The following is a 21,180-nucleotide window of genomic DNA, read 5'->3' on the forward strand; positions in this document are numbered from 1 at the left end:
CTCAGGCCTATGGGACAGCCCTCCTCCCCAGGCACCGCTCCAGGCAATATCCAGGGCCCGTTTTGACTCCCGAGGCCCACTGAGCCAGAGGCGAGCCCAGACCCCCACCTCCCTGCTCCGAGCAGCGGGACCCAGGGGGAAGTGTGTTATTCCTTTAAGTCTCTGAGCCTGTCTGCTTATTTGTGCTTTTGGCTCCCTTCCTAAGTGTGGGGGCGGGAGGGAGACACAATGTGGGCGGTTCACTCTGGCCTTTTGGAAGTAAGCGGGGCACCCTTAACACAGTAAGCCAAGCACCTAGGCTGTGCGCAGCCCCCCCGCCCCCGACCCCCACCGCATTGTGACGCGCCAGTGTCAGAACTCTACGTTCTGGAGCAGCAGACCCGGAGGCAGTTGAGCCGGCTGCTGGAGTGCGCCGGGACTCGCACTTTCTCCTGAGCCGCGCTCTGGGTTCCTGTCTTCCCCTCGCGGTTCTCCCACGCCCCCAGAATACCCACTGACCCAGCAGGCCTTGTGCTCGCGGCCGCGCCCATCCGGCCGGTGGCCCCCAGGGTCTGGGCGCGGGCCGCCCGCCCCAGCGCAGGTTCCATCGCTGGCGGAGAGAGAGGTGAAGAAGCAGGGCGCGCGGGGGGCCTCCTCCCGGTCCAAGCCGGCGAGCGCATCTTCTCTGCCTGTTCTTTCCGCTCTGCGAGCGCAGCCAAAGTGCTGAGCCCGCCAGGCCCGCTGCTCGGAGTCACTCGCAGCACAGGAGACCAAGCGCCCTCGGGTAACCACACTTACTGCCTTTGGGGGATTCCCTGGGGAAGGTGGCCAGGGACCCCGCAGGAGAGGAGCTGGGGCAGGGACCCAGGTGAAGGGCTGCCCCAGAACACTCCCGAGGTACTTCCTTCGCAGACAGCCACTGTCGCCCCTGGGAGGGCAAACCTCCTAAGTCCCTAAAGACCTGGAGGACTGTGCTTCTCGAGGTACCGGCCTCTGGAGCGGGGAGGGAGCAGTTAGTGAGCGGCTGGCAGAGGGGACCTGTTTGCTGACGGGTTTGGAGGTGGGATGGAGTAGGGTTTGGAGACGGAGAAACCCAAGAGTAGACACTGGTGCTTTTTTTTTCTTCTTCTTCACTTTTCCAAAAAGGAACCACATCGCGAGGGGGGAAATAAAGAGAGTGTAAACACAAACAACAGCTAAAAGAAGCCAAGAAAAGCGAAGCCAAAAGAAGCAAGCGCAACACTGTTACAAAACTGTCTGGTTTTGTAACAATCGCCCCGCCGCCGGCCAATGAGTGGTGAGGCGGCGCATCACGTGGTGTCGTTTTATATAACACTTTGCTGAGACAAGACAGTTATTAGGCGGCGCGGGGCGGCCGGCATGGAGCTCGCGGAGGCGCGGCAGGGACCGGCGCGCGGCAGAGTGGCGGCGGTGGCAGCCCCGATTCCCTCCAGCCGCCGCTCCCAGCTCCGCGTCCCCGGCCCCTAGACGCCTCTTTTCCACGGGTGTCCCTCTCCCTATGGATTCATTTCAGACAGGACAGATGCTGAGCTTGCCCGCCGAGCTCGGCAGCAACAACTTAGAGCTGGCGGAGCCGGCGGCATCAGCGGCCCACGGAGACGCTGGCCCCCACCCGGAGGCGGCTGCAGAAGGCCCCGCACCTCTACCGACTCGGCCCCCGGAGCCGGAGCAGCCTCCGAAGGCCTCGACGCCGGAGTGCAAAGTCCTGCTCACGCAGGCCGACGCCCTGGCGTCTGGGGGGCGCCTCCGGGAAGCCCTCGAGGTGTACCGACAGCTCTCCGAGCGGCAGCAGTTGGTGGCCGAGCAGCTGGAGCAGCTAGTGCGCTGCCTGGCTGAGAACGTCCCGCAAGCCGAGGAGCCGGCGCCTGAGCCCCCAGACGGGAGCCGCGCTGGGAGCTGTGCGCTGGCAGCGGAAGAAGCAGGGGCGGTGACAGCCGCCGAGGCCACCGAGGTGTGGGACGGCTTCAAGTGCCGGAAGTGCCATGGATTTCTCTCAGACCCCGTGTCCTTGTCCTGTGGCCACACCTTTTGTAAACTGTGCCTGGAACGCGGGCGGGCAGCCGATCGGCGCTGTGCGCTCTGCGGCGTCAAACTCTCGGCATTGATGGTGACCACCGGGCGGGCGCGTGGGACCCGGCGGGCTGGGCAGCAGGCGCCGCCGCCGCTGCGGGTCAACGTGGTGCTCAGCGGCCTCCTTGGCAAGTTGTTCCCGGGCCCGGCACGGGCGTCGCAACTCCGGCACGAGGGCAACCGGCTGTACCGCGAGCGCCAGGTGGAGGCGGCCCTGCTGAAGTACAACGAGGCAGTTAGGCTGGGTGAGCCCACCGTACCGCCGGGGCCGGGCCGGGCGGGGGCTGGAGCCTGGAGGGGAGCTGGGGGTGACTCCGGCGGAGGAGGGCGCGCGGACCGTGGGACGGACCGCGAGCGGAGTGGGGGCGGGGAACTCTGGAGTTCCCTGTCCGACTTTTTCTCTGTGTCTGCCCTTTTTTCTGCGTCTCTGTAAGTCTCCCTGCTCTTTGTCTTATGTCTCCTGTTAGCTCGTGTGTTCCTGCGTGTCTCAGTCCCTGCTTCTCTTTGTGTCACTGTTTCCTCTGTCTTTTCCTTTCCCTCCGCATCTTTGTCACTCTGGCTCTTGCTCGGTGTCACCGTCTCTGTTTCTCGGGCTCGCCTTCTCCTTCTCCCTCCGTGTGCCCCAGCCCCTCTTCCACCTGCCCACACCTTGCAAACCGGGAGGTGAACTTCGCACCCTTCCCACTCGCGCGCCGGGGCCCCTGCGCTCCAGAACGCCGGGGCTGTTCTGTCGGCGCCTGCGTCTGCCGCTCCCTCCCGGTCCGGGGCCGCCGTGCCGGCCGGGAGTTGTCCCTTCCGGGGCCGCGGCTCCCGGTGGGGTGGGTCCGGCATGGAATTAGGTCAGGAGAGCACTGGTTGCATAAGGGCCGCGAGCGGCCCGGGCCGGGCGGCCCCTCCTCCGCGCGGGCGGGCGGGATTGTGTAACGGCTGAGGTAACCGAAGTGGGCCACGCTCGCCTCGGAAACCATCCCGCGAGCGTGTGCGGGCGGCGGGCGGGGGGGCAGGAGCTCTCGCGCCCCGCTGCCCTGTGACTCATTGTCACCGCTTCCTATCACACGATCCTCGGCTGAAATAGATGCCCTCCCCGTCCCCCCCTCCCGCGCCGCCTGCCCGCAGTCTGCGCCCTCGCTTCGAACCCTAGCCCTCCAGCCCAGAGGGCGACGGGCCGGGCGACGGCTCAGGGATCCCTGAGGACGCTGGGCTGGCTGCCAAGGGGGCCGCCTCTGCCCAGCTTTTCCGTGCCGCCTGAGGACGGATGGGTGGGCTCTGCGGCCTCAAGGGCGACGTTGGCAGCCCCGCGCCTCTGACCGCACTAGGGCGCCTGAGTTCCCTCGGGGTAACGACTCCCCCTAACCCCCCACGTCTGGACCCAGGAAGTGGCCGCCCAGCGACGAGCGACGGGTATTGCCCAGCTCGGGCCGGCTGCCAGGAGCTCAGCGGTGGGGCGCGGTGTCTGGCCAGGCGTGCCAGGGAGAAGGCGACAGGGCTGGGCAGACAGGGTTCTGGGATCCGAGGGTGCCCTGAGCCCTGCTTGGACGGTGGAGGAGGGGGTGGGCTGCAGTCTCCACATGTTGACTCTTCACCCAAGCTTGCAACAGGTAATGGAGGGGGGGGGGGGATGAAGGTGGACTGGGGATCACTGGCAACCCCCAACCCCCGACCCATGTGCCCAAGCAGAGCGCCTTGTCAGCTGCCACCAGGCTGGCTTGTGCTGCAGGAAATGAACAGAGGAGGCTGTAAACTCTTAACTGATGTCTTAAGAGCAAGTAATGGGCACCCACGCAAACCCTCTGGATACCCTCTCGGGGAAAACAACAACAAAGCCTGTTCCCACAGCAGCAGCTGGAGCCTAGTCTCTAGGGAAGAGCAGGGCAGTATGAAGGAGACAGGTAGAGCCTGCTGAAGCCGGGATCTCAAAGGAAGGTTCCATTCCTGATCGAACCCAGGTCTCCCGCATTGCAGGCGGATTCTTTACCAGCTGAACCACACAGGAAGCCCCAGCTGTCCCTTAAGAGCCAGGAAAGCCCTTTCCTTCCCTCTTCCTCCTCTGTCTTGGTTACTGTCATCACTTTTCCCTGGGGGTTCATCCTTGGACCACCAGAGGATCTGGGGTGAAAATGTGAAGACCTCTTCACCCTTCAAAGAGGAAATGGGCCTCCCCAACAAAGAGTATCTTTGTGCTAGAAAGTGGCCAGTCTCTCTTTCTATTATTCTAAGTGCTATACTGTCCTTCAGAAAAAAAGGAACCTGTCTCCCACCCCAGATTCAAAGTCTGTCAAGGTAGCAATGACTCTGACCAGCTAGCTAGGCTTTGAGCAGATGCCTTCACTTCTCAAACCTGATTTTCCTTATAGATTGGGTTGCTTGAACCAGATGATCTCTAAAGGCCTTTCCAGCCCTGAGTCTACTGATTTAGAGTATTGATGAGAGCCAACCTCACTTTATTCACAGAAGCCTTGTTCCAGCCCATCATATCTGCCCATCTGTAATGAGATGATGGAGCCTTGCAAATGCATTTCTGTTTTCTTAAGAGAAACTTCATATATGTGTTGGGGTTTGTAGACAAAGATGTTGCTGGTAAGACTAACTTGGACTTGTCTTCCTGGTGTCCAAGAATGGGGATCACATCCAGCCACCGCCTTCTCCCTCTTCCCTGGCCTGTTTCCTTGTGGGCAATACCTCACTCAGAAGCTAGGCTGCCAGTTCCTAGCCACAGCCATGAAGCAGGGTGCCAGAATTTGCTCTGTGTCAGAGTGGCTAATAATGCACCACTGACCCCACAGGCCCTTTAAGGAACTGCTTGGGGCGGGGGGGGGGGGGGGGGCAGGGGAATGACTTCTTTACAGTTGGGAAAGCTCAGACCCAGAGTGGCTGGGGGTGTGGTAGGCAAGGCAATACTAGGGCTGGAGATTAAGCTTACACTTTTGGGTCTCTACTAGAGAGGTCCTAGATAACTTGCCATTTTGCTCAAGGTTTTTTTTTTCCTCTCATTTTGGCAGCTCCAAATGACCACTTGCTTTACAGCAACCGGTCTCAAATTTATTTCACCTTGGAGTCTCATGAGGACGCATTGCATGATGCCGAAATAGCATGTAAGCTCCGCCCCATGGGGTTTAAGGTGAGTGTGGGATGGGAAGGATGGGAAGGAATTGTACTGAGGACAGGAATTGGCAGGGAGGACTGCCACCAGGGAGTGGGGAGCAGTGGGTAGGAGCACTAGAGCTCACTCAGAGCAGGGGAAAGGCTCTTCATAGGAGCTGGTGAGGGGAGTCCCTTGACAAAGGGTGACTTAGGGGTCTGCAAGAGAGCTGAGTTCTGTCCCAATTTGATCTTAGACTGATGACTTGCAAAGTAGCCTGGACTTTGTGATTCTTTAGAACTTGAACTTGGGAGCCAGTCTGCCTGAGTTTCTGTCCTAGCCCTGCTACTTTTACTAGCTGTGTGGCCTTGGCCAAATTACTTAACCTCTCTGTGCCTCATCTCCTCACCTATAAAATGAGGATATTCATCTGCATAACAGGAGGAGACTACCTGTTGGGAGGAATACATGAGCTAATGCAGGCAGATACTTAAAACAATGCCTGGCATATAGCATTGTATGTATTTGCCAACATCATCATCATCACCATTATTTTCCCAGGACACTGGGAGGAGGGGAAGAGAAACACTGCTGTTTGGTTCTGCCATCTTAAGTCCTTAATGTAGTCAGTCAGCCTGCTGCTTTCCCTGAACATGTAGGGTGTGGGGTGGGAGTGGGGAGGGGAGAAAGACAGGTTTAGCCTCTCTCAAGATGCCAGGATGCACAGTGTCACTTCCTGCATCTCTTCCAGCTTTCCTCAGGACTAGCCTTCAGTCACATGTCAATAGTTTGTTTAGAAGATTAGATTTGAGCCTAGACCTGCAAGCTGAGTGACCATGGGGAAGTCGCTTCACTCACAGAACCCTAGGTGTCCTTGTTTGCAAAACATATATCTTGCTCTCTGCGCTAATCACCTTGCAGAGGTGTGGGGGGGGGGGGGGCAGCGCTGGTTCCAGGTCAGCTTGACCAAGAGTCTGTTCTGTGAACCATAACGTTGGGTCTTGGTGTAGTGCTCTCTCTACGCAGCCCCAGGATGCTGTCCTCTGAAACCCACTTGATCCAAGGCCAAGTCCATAATCCCTTATCTGAATCCCATAGGGCTGGATATGTTCAGAATCCAGAATGTTTCCAATTTCACTAAGACCAGGTATCAGCTCTGGACAGTGCCCCATAGTCAAACACAATAATATTTCTGCAGCATATTACATGAAAATTCACACTAAGTGGGAAGAAGACTGTAATACATATCGTTTTAGATCAAGATTTGCCACCTAATGACTTTTGATGTCAAGCTTATGAAAATATTGGATTATCAGCCTTTTTTTTGGATTTGGGGAACTTCAGATGAAACACTGGGGAGCTGCATACTGGGTCATTAATGTCAGAGTGAACCTCATACTCTTTCATAAGAAGATTTTCATGAGTGATGATAGATTAGTATATCCTCTTTCCCAAGGAACACATTTACGGTTTATTCAAACTCACCAATGTCTTAACCCAAAGGAACTTCACTGGGAGCATTTCAGGCCTTGTAGCAGTGCAGGCCAGTGAGCTGCCTGGGGGTGAGAGGACAACTCTTGTAACTGTTTCTGCTCTCATTCTAAACTGTATCGAGGCAGGGGCCTCGATAGTGCAGTGGGAAACAGGGCTAAGTAAGCAGTGGACCATTTTGGATAAAATTGGAAAGGTGACTTCCCCAGTGAAGGAAGAGTTGGTGAAAATATTAAACAGAAGTTAATTTTCCCTAAGTGCTGGGTTAAGCAAAGAGGCAGTGATGATAGAACTTTATGGACTTGGGAATTGAAAGAAGACTGGAACTGATGCTTTTGATTCAAAGCCACCTCACACCCCAGTTTATGGATTTCCCACCATTTCTGTATGAAACATTCCTATGAGAGGTGTTCACTTCGTGCATCCCTATTCCAGCCACCCAGCCAGGGCTGGAACTCTCCTGCAAGTGCAATAACTGAGCTGGCTGCCCTAAGCAGGTGGAATATATGGGTTGCTACTTGGTATGATTGGTCAGATCCCCAAAACTGCCGGTCTCCCAGCACTTAACACCCTCTAGCCACCTTGAAATGTCAGGCAGGCCTTTCTCTAGAGGGCCCCTGGCAAGCACTGCTGGGAGCATCCAGCTCCAGAAGGAGGGGTAGGGTGCAATTCGGGGAGAGACCCCCAAGAGGCTTGGAGCAGGGGCCACTGTTCAAGAAGGCAGATTCTGGCTGGCTCCTGTAAGCCAGGCCCAAGCCAGGAGGCACCAGGGCCCACAGAGGCATGTCCAAAGGGGAGGTCCATGTATTAGAGTGCCCAGCAGCTGCAACCTGGATTGTTGCCTTCCCTAAGTTAGACTTGGGGTCAGTGTGTGGGCAAGGGCCTGAGGAGCAGGCCACTGAGGGGCAGCCTCTAAGCCAAGCTGCCAGGCATGGAGAGAAGACAGCCCTCTTCTCACTTCTCTTCTTTCTCCTCCATCTTCCCCGTGATGCTCCTCTCCTACCCCTTAGGGTTTCTCCCCCAGGGCAGTTGGACCTGGACCCTGAGAAACCTTAAAACTTCTTATATGATTTCAAGATGTGGTGAGGGAGCAGACATGAGCTGAGTCCACTGGAGCCAAAGCGTTTGTGCAGCCCCTGGTTAGCATTCGGAAGGACTTGGCGGGGAAGCTCCCAGTGCTAGTTCCAGCTTTGCTGCTAGCTGCCTTCAAGGTCTTAGAGAGGTCACATGCCTTGGCTCACTTGGGCCTCTTCTGATAAGTGATCACTGAATGTGGGTGGTCACTCAGCCAGTAACATGGATTAGGTCTCTGCTTGACAGACTGGTTAACAGGAAGGCCCATCCAGGCAGGTCCTGAAAGCTGGTTAGTGTGACCTCAAATGGGAGTTCTTGCTACATTTGATGCCTCCTTCAATACAATGGCGGGGCAGGGGGTGGGGGGGTGGTGGTAGTGTGGCACAGTGGTTGTGAATCTAGTCTTCTGTATCAATCATTCCCAGGCTCTCAATCTGATTCCACAATTTTCCAGCCAGATTACTTCAGGCAAGTCACTTCTCTGGGTCTCAGTTTTATTTTCTTGAAAATGGGCTTCAGAACAATTGCCTACACCAGCAGTCCCCAACCTATTTGGCACCAGGGACTGGTTTCATGGAAGACAAATTTTCCACAGATGTTGGGGGGGGTGTGGGGGGAGATGGTTTGGGGATGATTCAAGCTCACTACATTTATTATGCTGCCACTGATCTGAAAGGAGGAGGAGCTCAGGCAGAAATGCAAGTGATGGGGAGTGGCTGTAAATATGGGTGAAGCTTTGCTTGCTTGCCTGCCGCTCACCTCCTGATGTGTCGCCCAGGTCCTAACAGGCCACAGACTGGTACTGGTACAGTGGCCTAGGGGTTGGAGAGCCCTGGCTTACACAATAAGGCTGTGGATAAGATAGTCCTTTTAAAGCCCTCACATGACAGTGAACACCCAGGAAGTAATTTAGCTGATGTTATGAATGATAGCAATGTCAAGAGGTGGAGAAGAACGGGACTGAATGCTCATGTTTTCTTTCAGGCACACTTCAGAAAAGCGCAAGCCTTAGCCACCCTTGGCAAGGTGGAGGAAGCGCTAAGAGAGTTTTTATATTGTGTGTCCCTTGATGGAAGGAACAAAAGAGCAAGAGCTGAAGCCCAAAGGGTGAGTTGAGATGACGTCAGGTCCAGCTGCCCAATGGGCTTCCAGCCCTCTGTCCTCTCCAGGGCAGGGAGTGAGGGAACTGCCCTCCCTAGGGTTTGGGGTCCAGAGTGGATGGTTTCCTGGGTTGAGGGGACAGGAGCAAGACACAGGTGCCAGTTGATGACCCAGAAACACCATCCTTTTGGCATGTACAATCAGATTGAGCAGTTCCTACATTTCTGTAGGAGCCTGTGAGGAATGTGCTTGTTTCTTTGACTCAGGGTCTGGGTGGTCAGTAAGAATACAAACAAAAAAATAAAACCAAATAAGTTAACATGGAGATGGAGGTCCACAGAGGAGACTCCGGCTGTTGGCCAGAGATCCCGGGTGTGAGGTGGTTTTAGAACTTTCCTTGGGCTGAGTCACTGCTTCACCAGCCACACAGGGTGGCCAGCTCCTCACAAGGGGTGTTGGGTCCCATCTGCCCTGCCATATGCAGAACTCCAACCTTCAGCTTCTTTGCTAGAAATAAAACACATATGTGATATAAGTTGAGGACCATTACAGTATAATCCAGTCATCCCAACTCTTGAGTTGCTGGAGAATGTCGTTATTTTTTTTTTAACTGCATGAAATACTGGGCACATTAGTGAGTGCTCAAGCATCCTCAATTCATAGACTTTATTGCTTATTGTTCTGCAGTGTGCTCTCTCAGTGTCTGGCTCGTTGGCCTGGAAATGGGATGCCGACAGTCAGCGGGGACTTCTGCTATGCTTGTGCCCCACCCCCTGTTCACCACTGCGCCGCAGGTGCCTCTGTCCCAGGGTGCTTTGGCAGAGCAGTGGATGAAGAAAGGGAGCAAGAGACAGGACTGGTTTCTGAAGGCTGCAGAAAGGAATCTTCAGCAAAATCATTGAACTAGGGGCAGCTGAGCATTGAAGCTTCTGGGAAGTTACTTTGGGCTGGTTAGTAGAAGCACTGGTGGAAGAGAATTACTCCAAGCTGTGGACCCTTCCCCAAATCTTAACTGTAGTCCACAGTGTGAGTAATAATGGTAATAATGGCTAACATTTATTGAGCATTTCTTGTGCACTGGGCACTGTTCTGAGGACTTTATGGGGAAGCTATAATTAAATCCCCACAACGTCCCTGTGAGAGTAGGTATCATTTATCGCTATGTTACAGATGAAACAGATGAGGAAGCTGAGGCTTGGTACCTTTCCTGAGGTCATGAATCTAATGATTGGTGGAAGAGCAACCAAACCTGACTCCTCCTGCTTCCAGAGTCTGCCTTGTGAGCTACTCCACTATCCCACTGACCTGGGAGGCCGAGTCAGGAGTCTCAGCACCCACTGCTGAGACTGGGGGAGAGGAGCAGTGGGATTATCCAGTTCTGGGATGGATGGACAAAGGTGGTTAGAAGAAGAGAGTGTGCAAAGGCCAACAGAGGCAAGTGTGGAGCCAGGAGAGAGTGATTTCTTTACTCTCATTTGTCCATTTTCCAGTTGGCCTGAGAGGCTCTTGGTGTCAATTGGGTTGATCCTCTTTCCCACCCGCTTTATAGACCACCTAGTATCATTTCCCAGGTGGCTGAGTGGTAAAGAATCTGCCAGGAAATGCAGGTTCGATCCCTGGGTTGGGAAGATCCCCTGGAGGAGAAAATGACAACCCACTCCAGTATTCTTGTTTGGGGAATCCTATGGACAGAGGAGCCTGACAGGCTACAGCCCATGGGATTGAGAAGAGTTGGACACGACTGAAAAGACTTAGCATGTAAGCATGCATGCAGTGTCATTTCCACAGCTGCCTTAATGGAATGGGGCAAGAACTGTGCTAAGCTCTGGAGACCCAAAGAGGCATAAGCCACAGTCTCAGTCCTCCAGGACCTTACACTCTTGCACTGGTTCTATAATGTAATATAAATGCCAGATAATACAATCGAACATTTGCCTGTGATGAGTGTTCCAGAGTTCTGAAGCTAGGGTGAGAATTTAGAGGCAAATTTCAACGGAGTGGGGTGAGGACATGGCACTTAGTTAAGAACGCCAAGGACCCTCTGTGCTTATTTGCTGGATTGTTCCCTTTCCAGGGATAAAGATGTGACAGAGATGGTCCAGGTTCACTTGGCATGAATTACCTGCCTTTGTCACTTATAGGCCTGGGTTTCTTTTTAACGTTTGTCTTTACCTCAGATTCTTTTTGGACTTCTTGACCCACTTGGGCCTTTTCAAGGCTGACGCTGAAGTGAAATTGACTTCCATTCGTATATGGAATGCTCATTTTCACTGAGAGTTGACCCCAACTTTCGTTTTCCAAAGCCACTGGGAAGGCCTTCAATGAGGTCCTAGGTAGCAGAGGAGGAAGCTCAGTGCTGCTGTTCCTTTGTCTAGTTTCCTTCGAGCTTCCCTCTCTGCTTCTCTTCCCCTCCCACCACACTCTGCCCTCGTATCCTTGTACCTAGGGGTGCCCTATGGCTTGCTACTGCTCTCTGGGGAGAATTTCCAGGGGGAGTGCTTCAGAGGTGATTCCCAGTGGGTCACTCAGAGGCCCCTGAGAGCCAAGTTTGGCTCCAGCAAAGGAGGAGTCTCTGAAAGCTGGCATTTACAGCCCTGGTCAGTGTGAAAACCTCCTGTCTCATTCCTGTACCAACTTAGAACTGGAAGGAAACAGAGGCATCTGTCATCTGGGGATTTTGGGCCTCTCTCTGGGCCCTAGGATGGCTAATGTCTTAACTCAGTTCCATCCAGTGTGATGAGTATTTATTGGACATCAGTCGTGTGCCCTCCAGAAACTGAGCATCTGGTTAGAGAGCAAGGCTTACATTTGCGATGCAATTTGAGGCTAACACAAGACTGGGGAGGGTAAGGCACTATCTTCTGGTGCAGTTGAGAACACGGAAGGATGGGAGAGACTAGGGAGACTGGAGGAAGAGGAGAAGGGAGTCCTGGAGCTGAGCCTTGAAGGATGAGCAGGGCTTGGCCACGTGGAAAATGCTGGCATCAGAAGAAACATCATGAAGGAACTGCTGGGGCCCAGTAAGGAAAAAAATCAAACCAGAGAGAGTTTGATCCCAGTTTCGGTCAGATTCTCCTGATCAGTTAATACCCTGTTACCTAGAGGAAGGGGTGGGGCACCTTTTAGTTGGTCTCAACAGAAAACATGTGAATATGTTTTAGAAGCAAGTGACCTACCTTCCTGGGTTATGTGTTACATACAAAAATACCTATGTATACAGATAATTGGCACTTTCACAGGAGAGAACTAAAGCAAGGATGTGGGCGGTTGATGGGGCAGCCTCCACCAGATCATGCATCTTTGACTCCCAGTCAAAGATCTGGATCTTGTATCTGCCCCACCCCCATCCCCAGCTTATCCAGTTGCAAAGGAAGCCAACCATAGACTAGAACCAGCCTGCCACCCCCTACCCCCACCCCAATCATTGAAGTGACTTGACATTCTCTGGGAACTGAAGGCTAGAAAGTAGGAAGAGAGGCTGGGAGAAGAGGGAGGCAGACTTGGTTCTGCTTTTGCTAACACATCGCTGCTGAAGGGATTCATGATCCAGGGCTGATGGTCAGGGAGGAGAGGCAAAACAGGCAGACAGGGAGGGAAGAAATACAGAGGAACCTTGATAACATTTGTTGCCTTCTACCCACGGGGTCATCTCGGACACGACTCCAGGTCCCCCAGCTGATGTTGGTCTCCTGCCTTCTCCTCAGCCTCTTTCCTCCTAGACAGGTTTTGAAATCCCCCCGCAGATCTTTCTGTGGAAGGGTAGCAGCGGAGTGGTGGTAACTGGCTAGGGAGACAAAGGCAGATCTATAGTGCCTTTTCAAAATCCAGATTCCTGGCCACACTTCAGACCCAGGGGAGCCAGGTGTGGGAACTTGGAACCTGGAATTCTCATAAGCTTCCCAGGTGATTCTGACGAGCTGAAGGGAGGATCCCTGCTCCACTGTGTTGGGGTCTTTGGTCCAAGGCTTCCTCCCTGGGGTTTGGCCCCACAAGCCGTACCCTTTGTCCCTTCCTGCCCTCCCACCCCTGCCCTTCACCCAAGCACCTGTAGAAACTTAAGTAGTGAAGTCTTCTGTTTTATGTCCCAGCTTCTCCTTAGTTTCTTTACACCATCATTCCCGGGGGCCTCTCAGGAACATTCTCTCGATATACTGAAGCTGTTGGCACCTCACCCTAGATTAAAGGAACACGTAGAGTCATTGGCTACTGAAGGCACCAGCCATAATCTACCAAAGTTGTCACAGGTAAAACTCCACTCACCCAGCTCGCTCCTGACGCTTCGTTTGACTGTTTTGTGGGCAGACGTGGAGAGTGAGCCCTCACCTTCCTACTTTGTTTGGTTTCCGAGAAAGAAGAAATGGGAGTTACTAGTGGCTGTCTTCTTTGCTGAAAGGCTATTTAAAGATAAAACTGAATTTCAGGCAGGGGCCCAGGTTGATGATTTATTATGTTCAATTTTCAGTTCTTGATCAGGTCCAGTTGAGAGAGGTGACAGAACTAGAAAGGCCCACTTCCCCAGGAGCCATTCAGTTGGGGTGAGCTTAGGGGCAGAGCCTGGGAAGAGGACCTGACAGTCCCTCCTTTCCTGCTTTTTGTTTGTTCAAGCTGCTGGTCTTTGAGCACCAGCTGAGTTCCTTGTGCAAAGACATCTTCATTTGATCCCCAAGTGGAGGTCATTTCATATTCCTGCACCGTGTCTTACACATAAGTAGACTTCCAGCACATAGGTAGAGCTGGGGAGAGGGAAGCAACTTAGGAAGTGTTAACTTTCTGGGATTTGAGTCTTCGAAAACCATGGTCTCCAGGCCCCAACTTTCCAAGAAGAGGGCAAGTGGGCAGAAGCTGGGGCTCAGAAGCACAGATGTGTAGGCAGAGGTGAGCTCTGAAGATCTAGGCAGCTCGAAGCATCTGCCTGCCTGCTATCCCTGCCCTGTGTTCCTCCCCTGTGCGTGAGCCCTAGGGTCTCCATGGCTTCTTGGTTCTCTGACAGGTGAAAATCTTATATTTCCCTGACTTCTTCCTCTGCTCTGGAGAATGAACAAAATGCAGGTGTGCCTGACTCAAAAAGGCTGGAGGGGTGATAGGCAGAACTTAGAATATATCCTGAAATCAGAGCAGTACTATGGGCTAAGTCGCTTCAGTCGTGTCCAACTCTTTGCGACCCTATGGACTGTAGCCAGCCAGTCTTCTCTGTCAATGGGATTCTCCAGGCAAGAATACTGGAGTGGGTTGCCATGCCCTCCTCCTGGGCATCTTCCAGACCCAGGGATCAAACCCGCATCTCTTATGTCTCCTGCATTGGCAGGCGGGTTCTTTACCACTAGCACCATCTGCATTTCAATACTTCTTTGAGATCTTTATTACAGGATTGAGAACCATAATACTGAACCCAAGTGCCTGGAGTGACTTCTAATTGCAGTCCAATCAGAAATGAAGAAAAAAAGCACCCCTGTCTTTCTTGTATGAAGAAGCTGAGGAGTAAGGACTGGGTTTCTACCCAAACTTTGCCTTGCAAAGCACTGTACTGTGTAGGCTCTGCCGAGGCCTCGTGGAAAGCTGAGGATGCAGCAGTGCCATAGTGCTGATAAAACCCTGAACTCCCTGGGTTAGAGACTCAGAAAAGCCTTTTCCTCCTCACCTCATCATTTTCTCCCAGCTGTGCGCTCCCCATTTTTCATCTATCTATCAGGTTTGTTTTTTTTTTTTTTTTTTTTTTGGTTGGACTTGGAGGGAAGACAACAACCTGAGCATTTTGACCCATGCACTTTGAATGTAGAGTAGAGAGGGATTTTCCAGCTAAACCTGCATAAACACTTTGTCATTGGATTTTTTTTCCTAGATCCTTCTCCTGGACAAAAATTCTTGCAAAGGCTAGAGATGTTATTGATCATTTTGCCAGATGATCGTGTCTCTTTTTCAGACTCTTTGCCCAAAATCTAGTGAAAGAATTCATTTGTTCCTAGATCCTTTGACCAGTATAGCATAGCTCTGGAGTGTGAGGGCACTCGGCAGGCCTGTGCACTTGCATCAGAACCTTCCTGAAAGTTCTTTGGAAGCTGGGTGTGGGACTGGATGATGGCTGGGAATGGCAGTGAGGGTGAGAGGAAGGGCCGAGTGGCAGGATCTACCCTCACCGTACTGCGTGCATTGGTGTCCCTCAGGTGGTGACTGGGGACTGACTGGAGAGGAGCGGAGACCGGTGCTGCACTTGGCACCTCGCCTTCACTGATGCCCAAGGACTGTCTCCCTGCACGCCTTACTCTGCCCCAGCTGGGCCTTCTGTCCCCTATGACTGCCACTCAGTTAAGCTACCTGTCCTCTAGATGGTCAGGACTGGACAGTATTTTCTCCTCGTCCCTTCTGGAGACAATTACCAGAGGACGATGTTGGGCCCCAGTAGATCCTGACATTTGGCTCTTTCTTCCTCCAGGAAACGCCCGAGCGCCCACATTGTTCCAGTCAGGAGGCAGCAGCAGCCAGGGGTCAGGGGGGCAGCCTGATGAACCTGGTCACTGTGACAGGGGATGGGCCGCAGGACCACACGGAAGACTCGGTTGGAGCGGAGGAGGAGAAGGGGGTCGCTGCCTCTTCCCAAGCTGCCTCCAGTAAGACTGGCAAATGCCAGGAGAAGAAAAGGAAGCACTGCCAAATTGAAGCCCAAGACACAGAGAGGCCTAAGAAAGCGTCTAAGCCAGGTGCAGACTCTACCCAGGGAGGTGGGGGCTTGGAGGGGAACCCGGGCTCAGCAGTGTGTGGAGGCTCCTGCCCTCCACGTGATGGCTCCTCAGCTCTGCCACTTCTAGGGTGGCTGTGGGGTTTCTGTGAGAGCAAGCAGTTCCTAGCATCCTGCCGGTGCCCCATATGAATTATAAGGGAAAGCCAGGGCTTATGGGCAAGCATAGCATCAAGTAACGACATCTCACGCCCTTGATGGTGTCATTTCCTTCCAGGCCCGCCTCTCTGCACCCCCTTCCCCATTCCAGGGAGGCTGGACCCGGGCAGCTCCATCAGGCCTCATCCTGCTCATTCCCAGTTGTGTCCCCGTAGGTAGGCATCTGACAAGCAGCAGCTGCAGCTTGGTATCTTTCCAAAAGTGGCTGCCAGTGCCAAGATCCAGTGTCAGCTATGAAGGCCTGGCTCAGTCCGTGGAGTCATTGCAGCTGTTTGTCAAGAGTGAGGTGCCTGTTCCATTTGAATGAAGCCCCCCAGGGCTCCCAGACAATTCCTGACCTACACGTCTCTTTCTTTGGGGCTGCTGGAAGCCTCCACGTGCCTGTATCAGGGTACCCCAGTCTCAGTAACTCACTTGGTCACTAAATCAATTCTCGGGGAGGTGATGAGAGGGACCGACTGAAAAACATAATTGGGTTCTTTGGCCTTAGAAGTGCTGTCTTGTGACACCAAGGTTGGTTCCCCTCTGACTTCTGCTCTCTACATTACAGATCCTTCCACCGACCCCAGGGCCAGGCCTGTGCTCAGTGCCCCGCTGGCATCTTTTGACGCCTCCGACCTTGAATGCTCCCTCTGTATGAGGTATGCGAGGTGTCCTGTCGCTTACTGCCCGAGAGGTCTTCCCCTCTGGTGTCTGCACCTCTCTGCTAGTGACCTATGGCTTGGTTGGTTAGCACAGAAAAGCGTGGTTCTAACAAAATGGAAGTCACGCTGACTGTCACATGGGCGAGCTTGTGTCCCTTGTTTACAGATCACATGCCCCACACTCCTGCCTTGGAAATACCTAGAGAGCAGGAAGGAAACTGTCTACTCAGAGGTCAAACTGACAGTCCACAGGCTGGATGTCTTTTGTTTGGCCCTCATGGGATTTGGGGGATTGTTGTTAAGGTGAATGTTTAGAGACAGGACACTCATAGGGCCAGGCCAGTTGGTCATGGCCCCCCTCCCTCGGCCACTGCCTTCCTCTCACATTTGCATCACTTTCCTGGCTTCTCTTTAAGTTTGGGACCCTGGAACTAATCTCTGCTGGCTACTAGATCAAGATCTCAAAGCATGAGTGCCAGTGTCAGCCTCACAGGCCTATTCTCTGGAAGCCAAGGAGAGGGCTGGACTCATTTTTGGTCTGTACCTGCCTGTGCAGTAGTCAGTAGTGGGCATGTACGACTTGGCTAGGAGTCTCTCCTCCACCCACTGCCACATTGTCTCTACTTTCTCAGATCTCTGGAGACACATGCCTCTCCCCACCCCGCAACATAAACAAATAGGAAACTGCTACAGTCATGGTCTGCAAAAACAAATGACTTTCACTTGTTTCATTTCACAACAGTAGCTTTGTGGCTAAGAGGAGGTTTCCAAAAACAGATGGCCTGGGTTTCCACCCAGGCTGTGCCACTTACTGGCTGTTTGACCTGGAGCAAGTGACTTTCTCCACCACTGTTTTCTCATCAGTAAAACAGAGAACAGTGGTACCTGTTCTATGGTGTTGTTATGATTAATTGAGAAAATCTATTTGAGACACTTAGAATAGTGCCTGACATAAGTACTCAATAAATGTTAACTTTTTTTCCTAGACCAGAGGTTCTTTAGCTTTAGGTCCATTGACCCCTGAGGGGGTTCTGTGTATGGATTCTAGTAGATGTATGAATTCCCTGATGTTATATGTAAAAGTATGTGTGTGTGTGTGTGAGAGAGAGAGAGAAAGAGAGAGAGAGAGACTTTTCCAGGACAAGGTCCACAGCTGTCAGTAGATTCTCAAATGTGCCTTCCCCTTGGCAAAAGAGGTTTAAAAGGAGGCTGAGATATTTGCACAAAATTTGTTAAGATGGCTGAACCAAGACAAGAGATGTCAAGAAAAATCTTTTGGTCCATCACACAGATGGATGCAGCCAACGGAGGCCCCTCAGACGTCTTCTTGCCCTTTACAAGTACATATGCCTTCCATGTCAATCCCAGGCATTTGTCACTGCTCAAAGTGACTTTTCTTGTCCTCTGAATAAAAATGAGTGAGGCAGCTGTTACCTGAACACGTACTTTCTCTCTCTCTCTCTCTCAAAAAAAAAAAAAAAAAAGAATTGTCAGATTTGCTTGTAAGCTCAGACAGACTTGATAAGGAATGTAGCAGCACTTGAAGCAAGCCCTGCATATACTGTCAGAGTTCTAGGTGGAGTGGGTGAGGGTGGGACTGGCTGAATAACCCGGTCCCTTGTGCCCCCTCCGCCTCACAACGATGTAGCAGGTGGGTCAAACCAGAGCCAAGGTGTGAGACAGACAAGCTCTGCTTTCCAAGCTGAGGCATGGGCCCCCACAGGTAACGCCATCATGGTGCTCAGCCAGCGATGAGAGCCAGGGTCTTTCAGATGTCAGACTTTGATAGACTTGATTCAGCTTATCCTCCTGGACACACCTCCCGACATCCCGGGGATGCAAAATCAAACACGCAGACTCATCCTGTTTGTGTTTTCCCTGAGGGCTAAGAATTCTGAGGTTGAAGTTCTTTTGTTCCCTTCCGTCTGCTTTCTCCCTTTCATCTTGTTTGTCCCTGATCTCAACGGGGGGCTTCAGAGAAGGGTTAGAAATTTGGTCCAAGAAATAAACACCAAGAGGATAAGACCCCCTTCGAGTTTGCTCGTTCTGAGTTGAAAAGCCATTATTTCCCTTATCCTGCCCCTCTGTTCTAAATGAGACTTCAAAGCAAAAACCCATCTTTGCCTGGAGCAGCTATTGTATGGGCTGCTGAGTTACACTGGGGACACTCGGGAGCTGCTTGATGGTGGAAAGAAACCTGCCAAGTCTAGAGAACATTTCTGATCTCAAGGCTCTTAAAACTGGAGCTCTAGTTCAGAAACATGTGGTTCCCCTTCCAGCAGGGCTTGTCTCCAAGTCAGAAATCACATGTTGACAGAGGCCATTTCAGATACATGCTTTAGTTTGAATTATTGCAGTCCTGAAAAAGTTCCTGTTTCCTGTAGTGTTTTTATTTTTCTAATCATGATTAGAATTACTCTTAGGTTCTGTCATGACTGTCCTGTGTCTTTGGTGGAGAGGGTTTATGGTGAGAGATATTTTCAAGCAATCTGCCAGGTCATGAAACTACACGTGTACCTCCTGTGCAGGTTTCAAGAATAAAATCCAGTGCCGTGATGCTGTCTTGGTTGAAGACGAGTTAGAGTAGGAATTGATCTGTTCTGAGTCTAGAGAGAAAATCAGGAGCTGCTTATAAACTCCTCAGGGGAAAATGGTGGAAAGAGTGAACGGAACAACCGTTGGAGGGTGAGCTAATGAAAAACTTCCCAGTCTCCGAGTCCCCCTTGCTGAACGGACGGAACAAGGTCTGCTGGGGGAAGTTGCTCTCTGATTCCAACACCTCAGAACTCTCCTCCTCCGTCTTTAATGACTGCCAGTCCTCCCTTGAGATTTACCTGCTCCTGATACCCTTGCCCTGGGGTCACCTCTAGGCCCACTGTGGAGCAGGAATGTTGGATATTTGAACCAGTTACCTAATGGCCCAGTGGCCCCTTTGTCCATTGAAACGAAAAGCTTTATATTTAACCTAGTTTGAGCTGCTCAAGTAGCTGGGTGTTATGGAGTCAGTTCACTGCTCACTCGCTCTCTCCCTCCACCCCCTCCCTCCTCCTTGTTCCCCCTTTGCTCTCATTTGATAGCCACACAAGAGCACAATACAAGGATGTAACTGGTGGGAAAAGATAGCTATTTCCAGACAAGCCAAACATTTTATCCAGGCTGACATCTAACTGAAAGCATTTATTATTACTATTGTTTACTCCATCACCCTGACAATGTAAAATGCTTTCTTGTGAGAAAATCTGGCCCTACACTGATTTATAAATGCCTCCCTGAAGTGTTTTCTGAAATCATTCCTAAAGTGATAAATAAAAGGGAGAGGAATTTGAGTATATATCTATTTCTAACTCTATCTCTCTATATATGGAGTTTCTCTCTTGCTCTTTCTGGTGGTGGGGAAGGGAAGGGAGAGAGACAGAGAGAGAGGGAGAAAAGGGTGTGTTTGTGTGTGAGTGTGTGTATCTACATGTACACGGATGGTGTTTGTTCCAAGATCTAGATTCACACACAGTCATCTCTGTGTCATCTAGTGGAGAAGGAAGATGGGCTTGAGAATCACGTGTGACTTCACATCCCAAGTGCTGCTATTTACTAGCTAGCTGTGTGGCCTTGGGCAAGTTATTTAACTTGCCTGAGCCAATTTCCTCCACAGTAAAATAGAGCTAATCCAATTAATTACTGCCTATGACTATATAAAGCTAATTTATATGAAAAACAGCAATGCACACATTCCTGATAGCAAGAGAAATGCATTCCATCTGTTCCCAGTCTCTTTACTCAGTCAGCCTGAATAGAAGTGGGTTGAGTATTGAAAGATGATATATTCTAAGCATCTGAACCTTGAATTATTTCAGAGCAATAATTATGCAACATCTGTGGCAGCATTCTTGTTTGTGACCACTCGGATCAGGGGCATTTTAATCATAGCTCTTGCTAAGAGTTGCTGTATCCTTTTGTGTCTGCTACATTCATCTGCTCATTAAATGTCAGTATTATTGCAATTAATTGGCCAACTATATCATTATTATTTGTATGTGAATTACATTCTTCAGTGAACAAAAGGCCCAATTTTGAAATGCTCAGGAAAAATAGTTTTACAGATACAGGTTCATCAATCAGTCTTCATCATTAGTGTCATCGAATAATGCATAAAAGGCATTCAGATTCACAGGTCTCAAATTACTGAGGAAATGAGATCGTCTGTCTTGGCTGCTTCTAGTGGTTAGATCACAGCAGTGGTTCACAAAGTCAGCCTGCAAGTCACAATCTTGAGAAATACTTTAAATTGTGAAATAGACACAGTGGGAAAGTACATAAAAATAGGAATGGATTCTCATAAAATACTGTAAAGAGGCTACTCATGCAATCCCTTTCAGCCCAAGAAAGAAAACGGTAGTTACCAGGACTCGGAAGCTGCCCATATGTCACTTCTAAGTCACCACCCCCGCCAAATGCCCCTAAAATCACTATCTTGACTTTTATCTCTTCTTTTTTTTTTCAAAAAAAGTCTTATCACTCTTGTATGTATCTCTAAACAGTGCAATTTCATTTTTTCCTGTTTAAAAATACTTAATGTAAGTTGAATTATCCAGAATGGATTCTTATGTTGTAACTTCTTTTCCTTGGGATGAAGATTTATTCATGTTATTGCATGTTGGTGAAATTTGTTCATTTTCACTAGTGTATAGTGTCCCATTGTATGAATCTAACAAAATCAGTTATATTCTAGATGGCTATTTGGATTGTTTCTAGTTTAGGACTATTACAGACAATGTTACTATGAACAGTTTTTATGTTTACTAGTGTATATATGTGTGTGTTAGTTGCTCAGT

General features: G+C 51.2%; 1 protein-coding gene across 3 annotated transcripts in view; it reads left to right on the plus strand.

Annotated features, from left to right (window-relative positions):
• Window positions 1–1,329: 1,329 nt before the first annotated feature.
• Window positions 1,330–21,180, plus strand: part of LONRF3 (LON peptidase N-terminal domain and ring finger 3) — a 38,863-nt gene continuing 19,012 nt past the window's right edge. The window contains exons 1-6 of one of the 3 annotated variants that reach the window (XM_061137262.1): window positions 1,330–2,315; window positions 5,070–5,188; window positions 8,699–8,821; window positions 12,904–13,059; window positions 15,246–15,510; window positions 16,258–16,348. In XM_061137262.1, the coding sequence (XP_060993245.1) occupies window positions 1,499–2,315; window positions 5,070–5,188; window positions 8,699–8,821; window positions 12,904–13,059; window positions 15,246–15,510; window positions 16,258–16,348 (1,571 nt within the window). In that variant the 5' untranslated portion in view covers window positions 1,330–1,498. The remainder of the gene's footprint in view (window positions 2,316–5,069; window positions 5,189–8,698; window positions 8,822–12,903; window positions 13,060–15,245; window positions 15,511–16,257; window positions 16,349–21,180) is intronic. The other 2 variants (XM_061137263.1, XM_061137264.1) reach the window with 2 other exon arrangements.

This window comes from Dama dama, chromosome X (genome assembly GCF_033118175.1).
Source record: "Dama dama isolate Ldn47 chromosome X, ASM3311817v1, whole genome shotgun sequence".
In the NCBI taxonomy this organism is placed as follows: domain Eukaryota; kingdom Metazoa; phylum Chordata; class Mammalia; order Artiodactyla; family Cervidae; genus Dama; species Dama dama.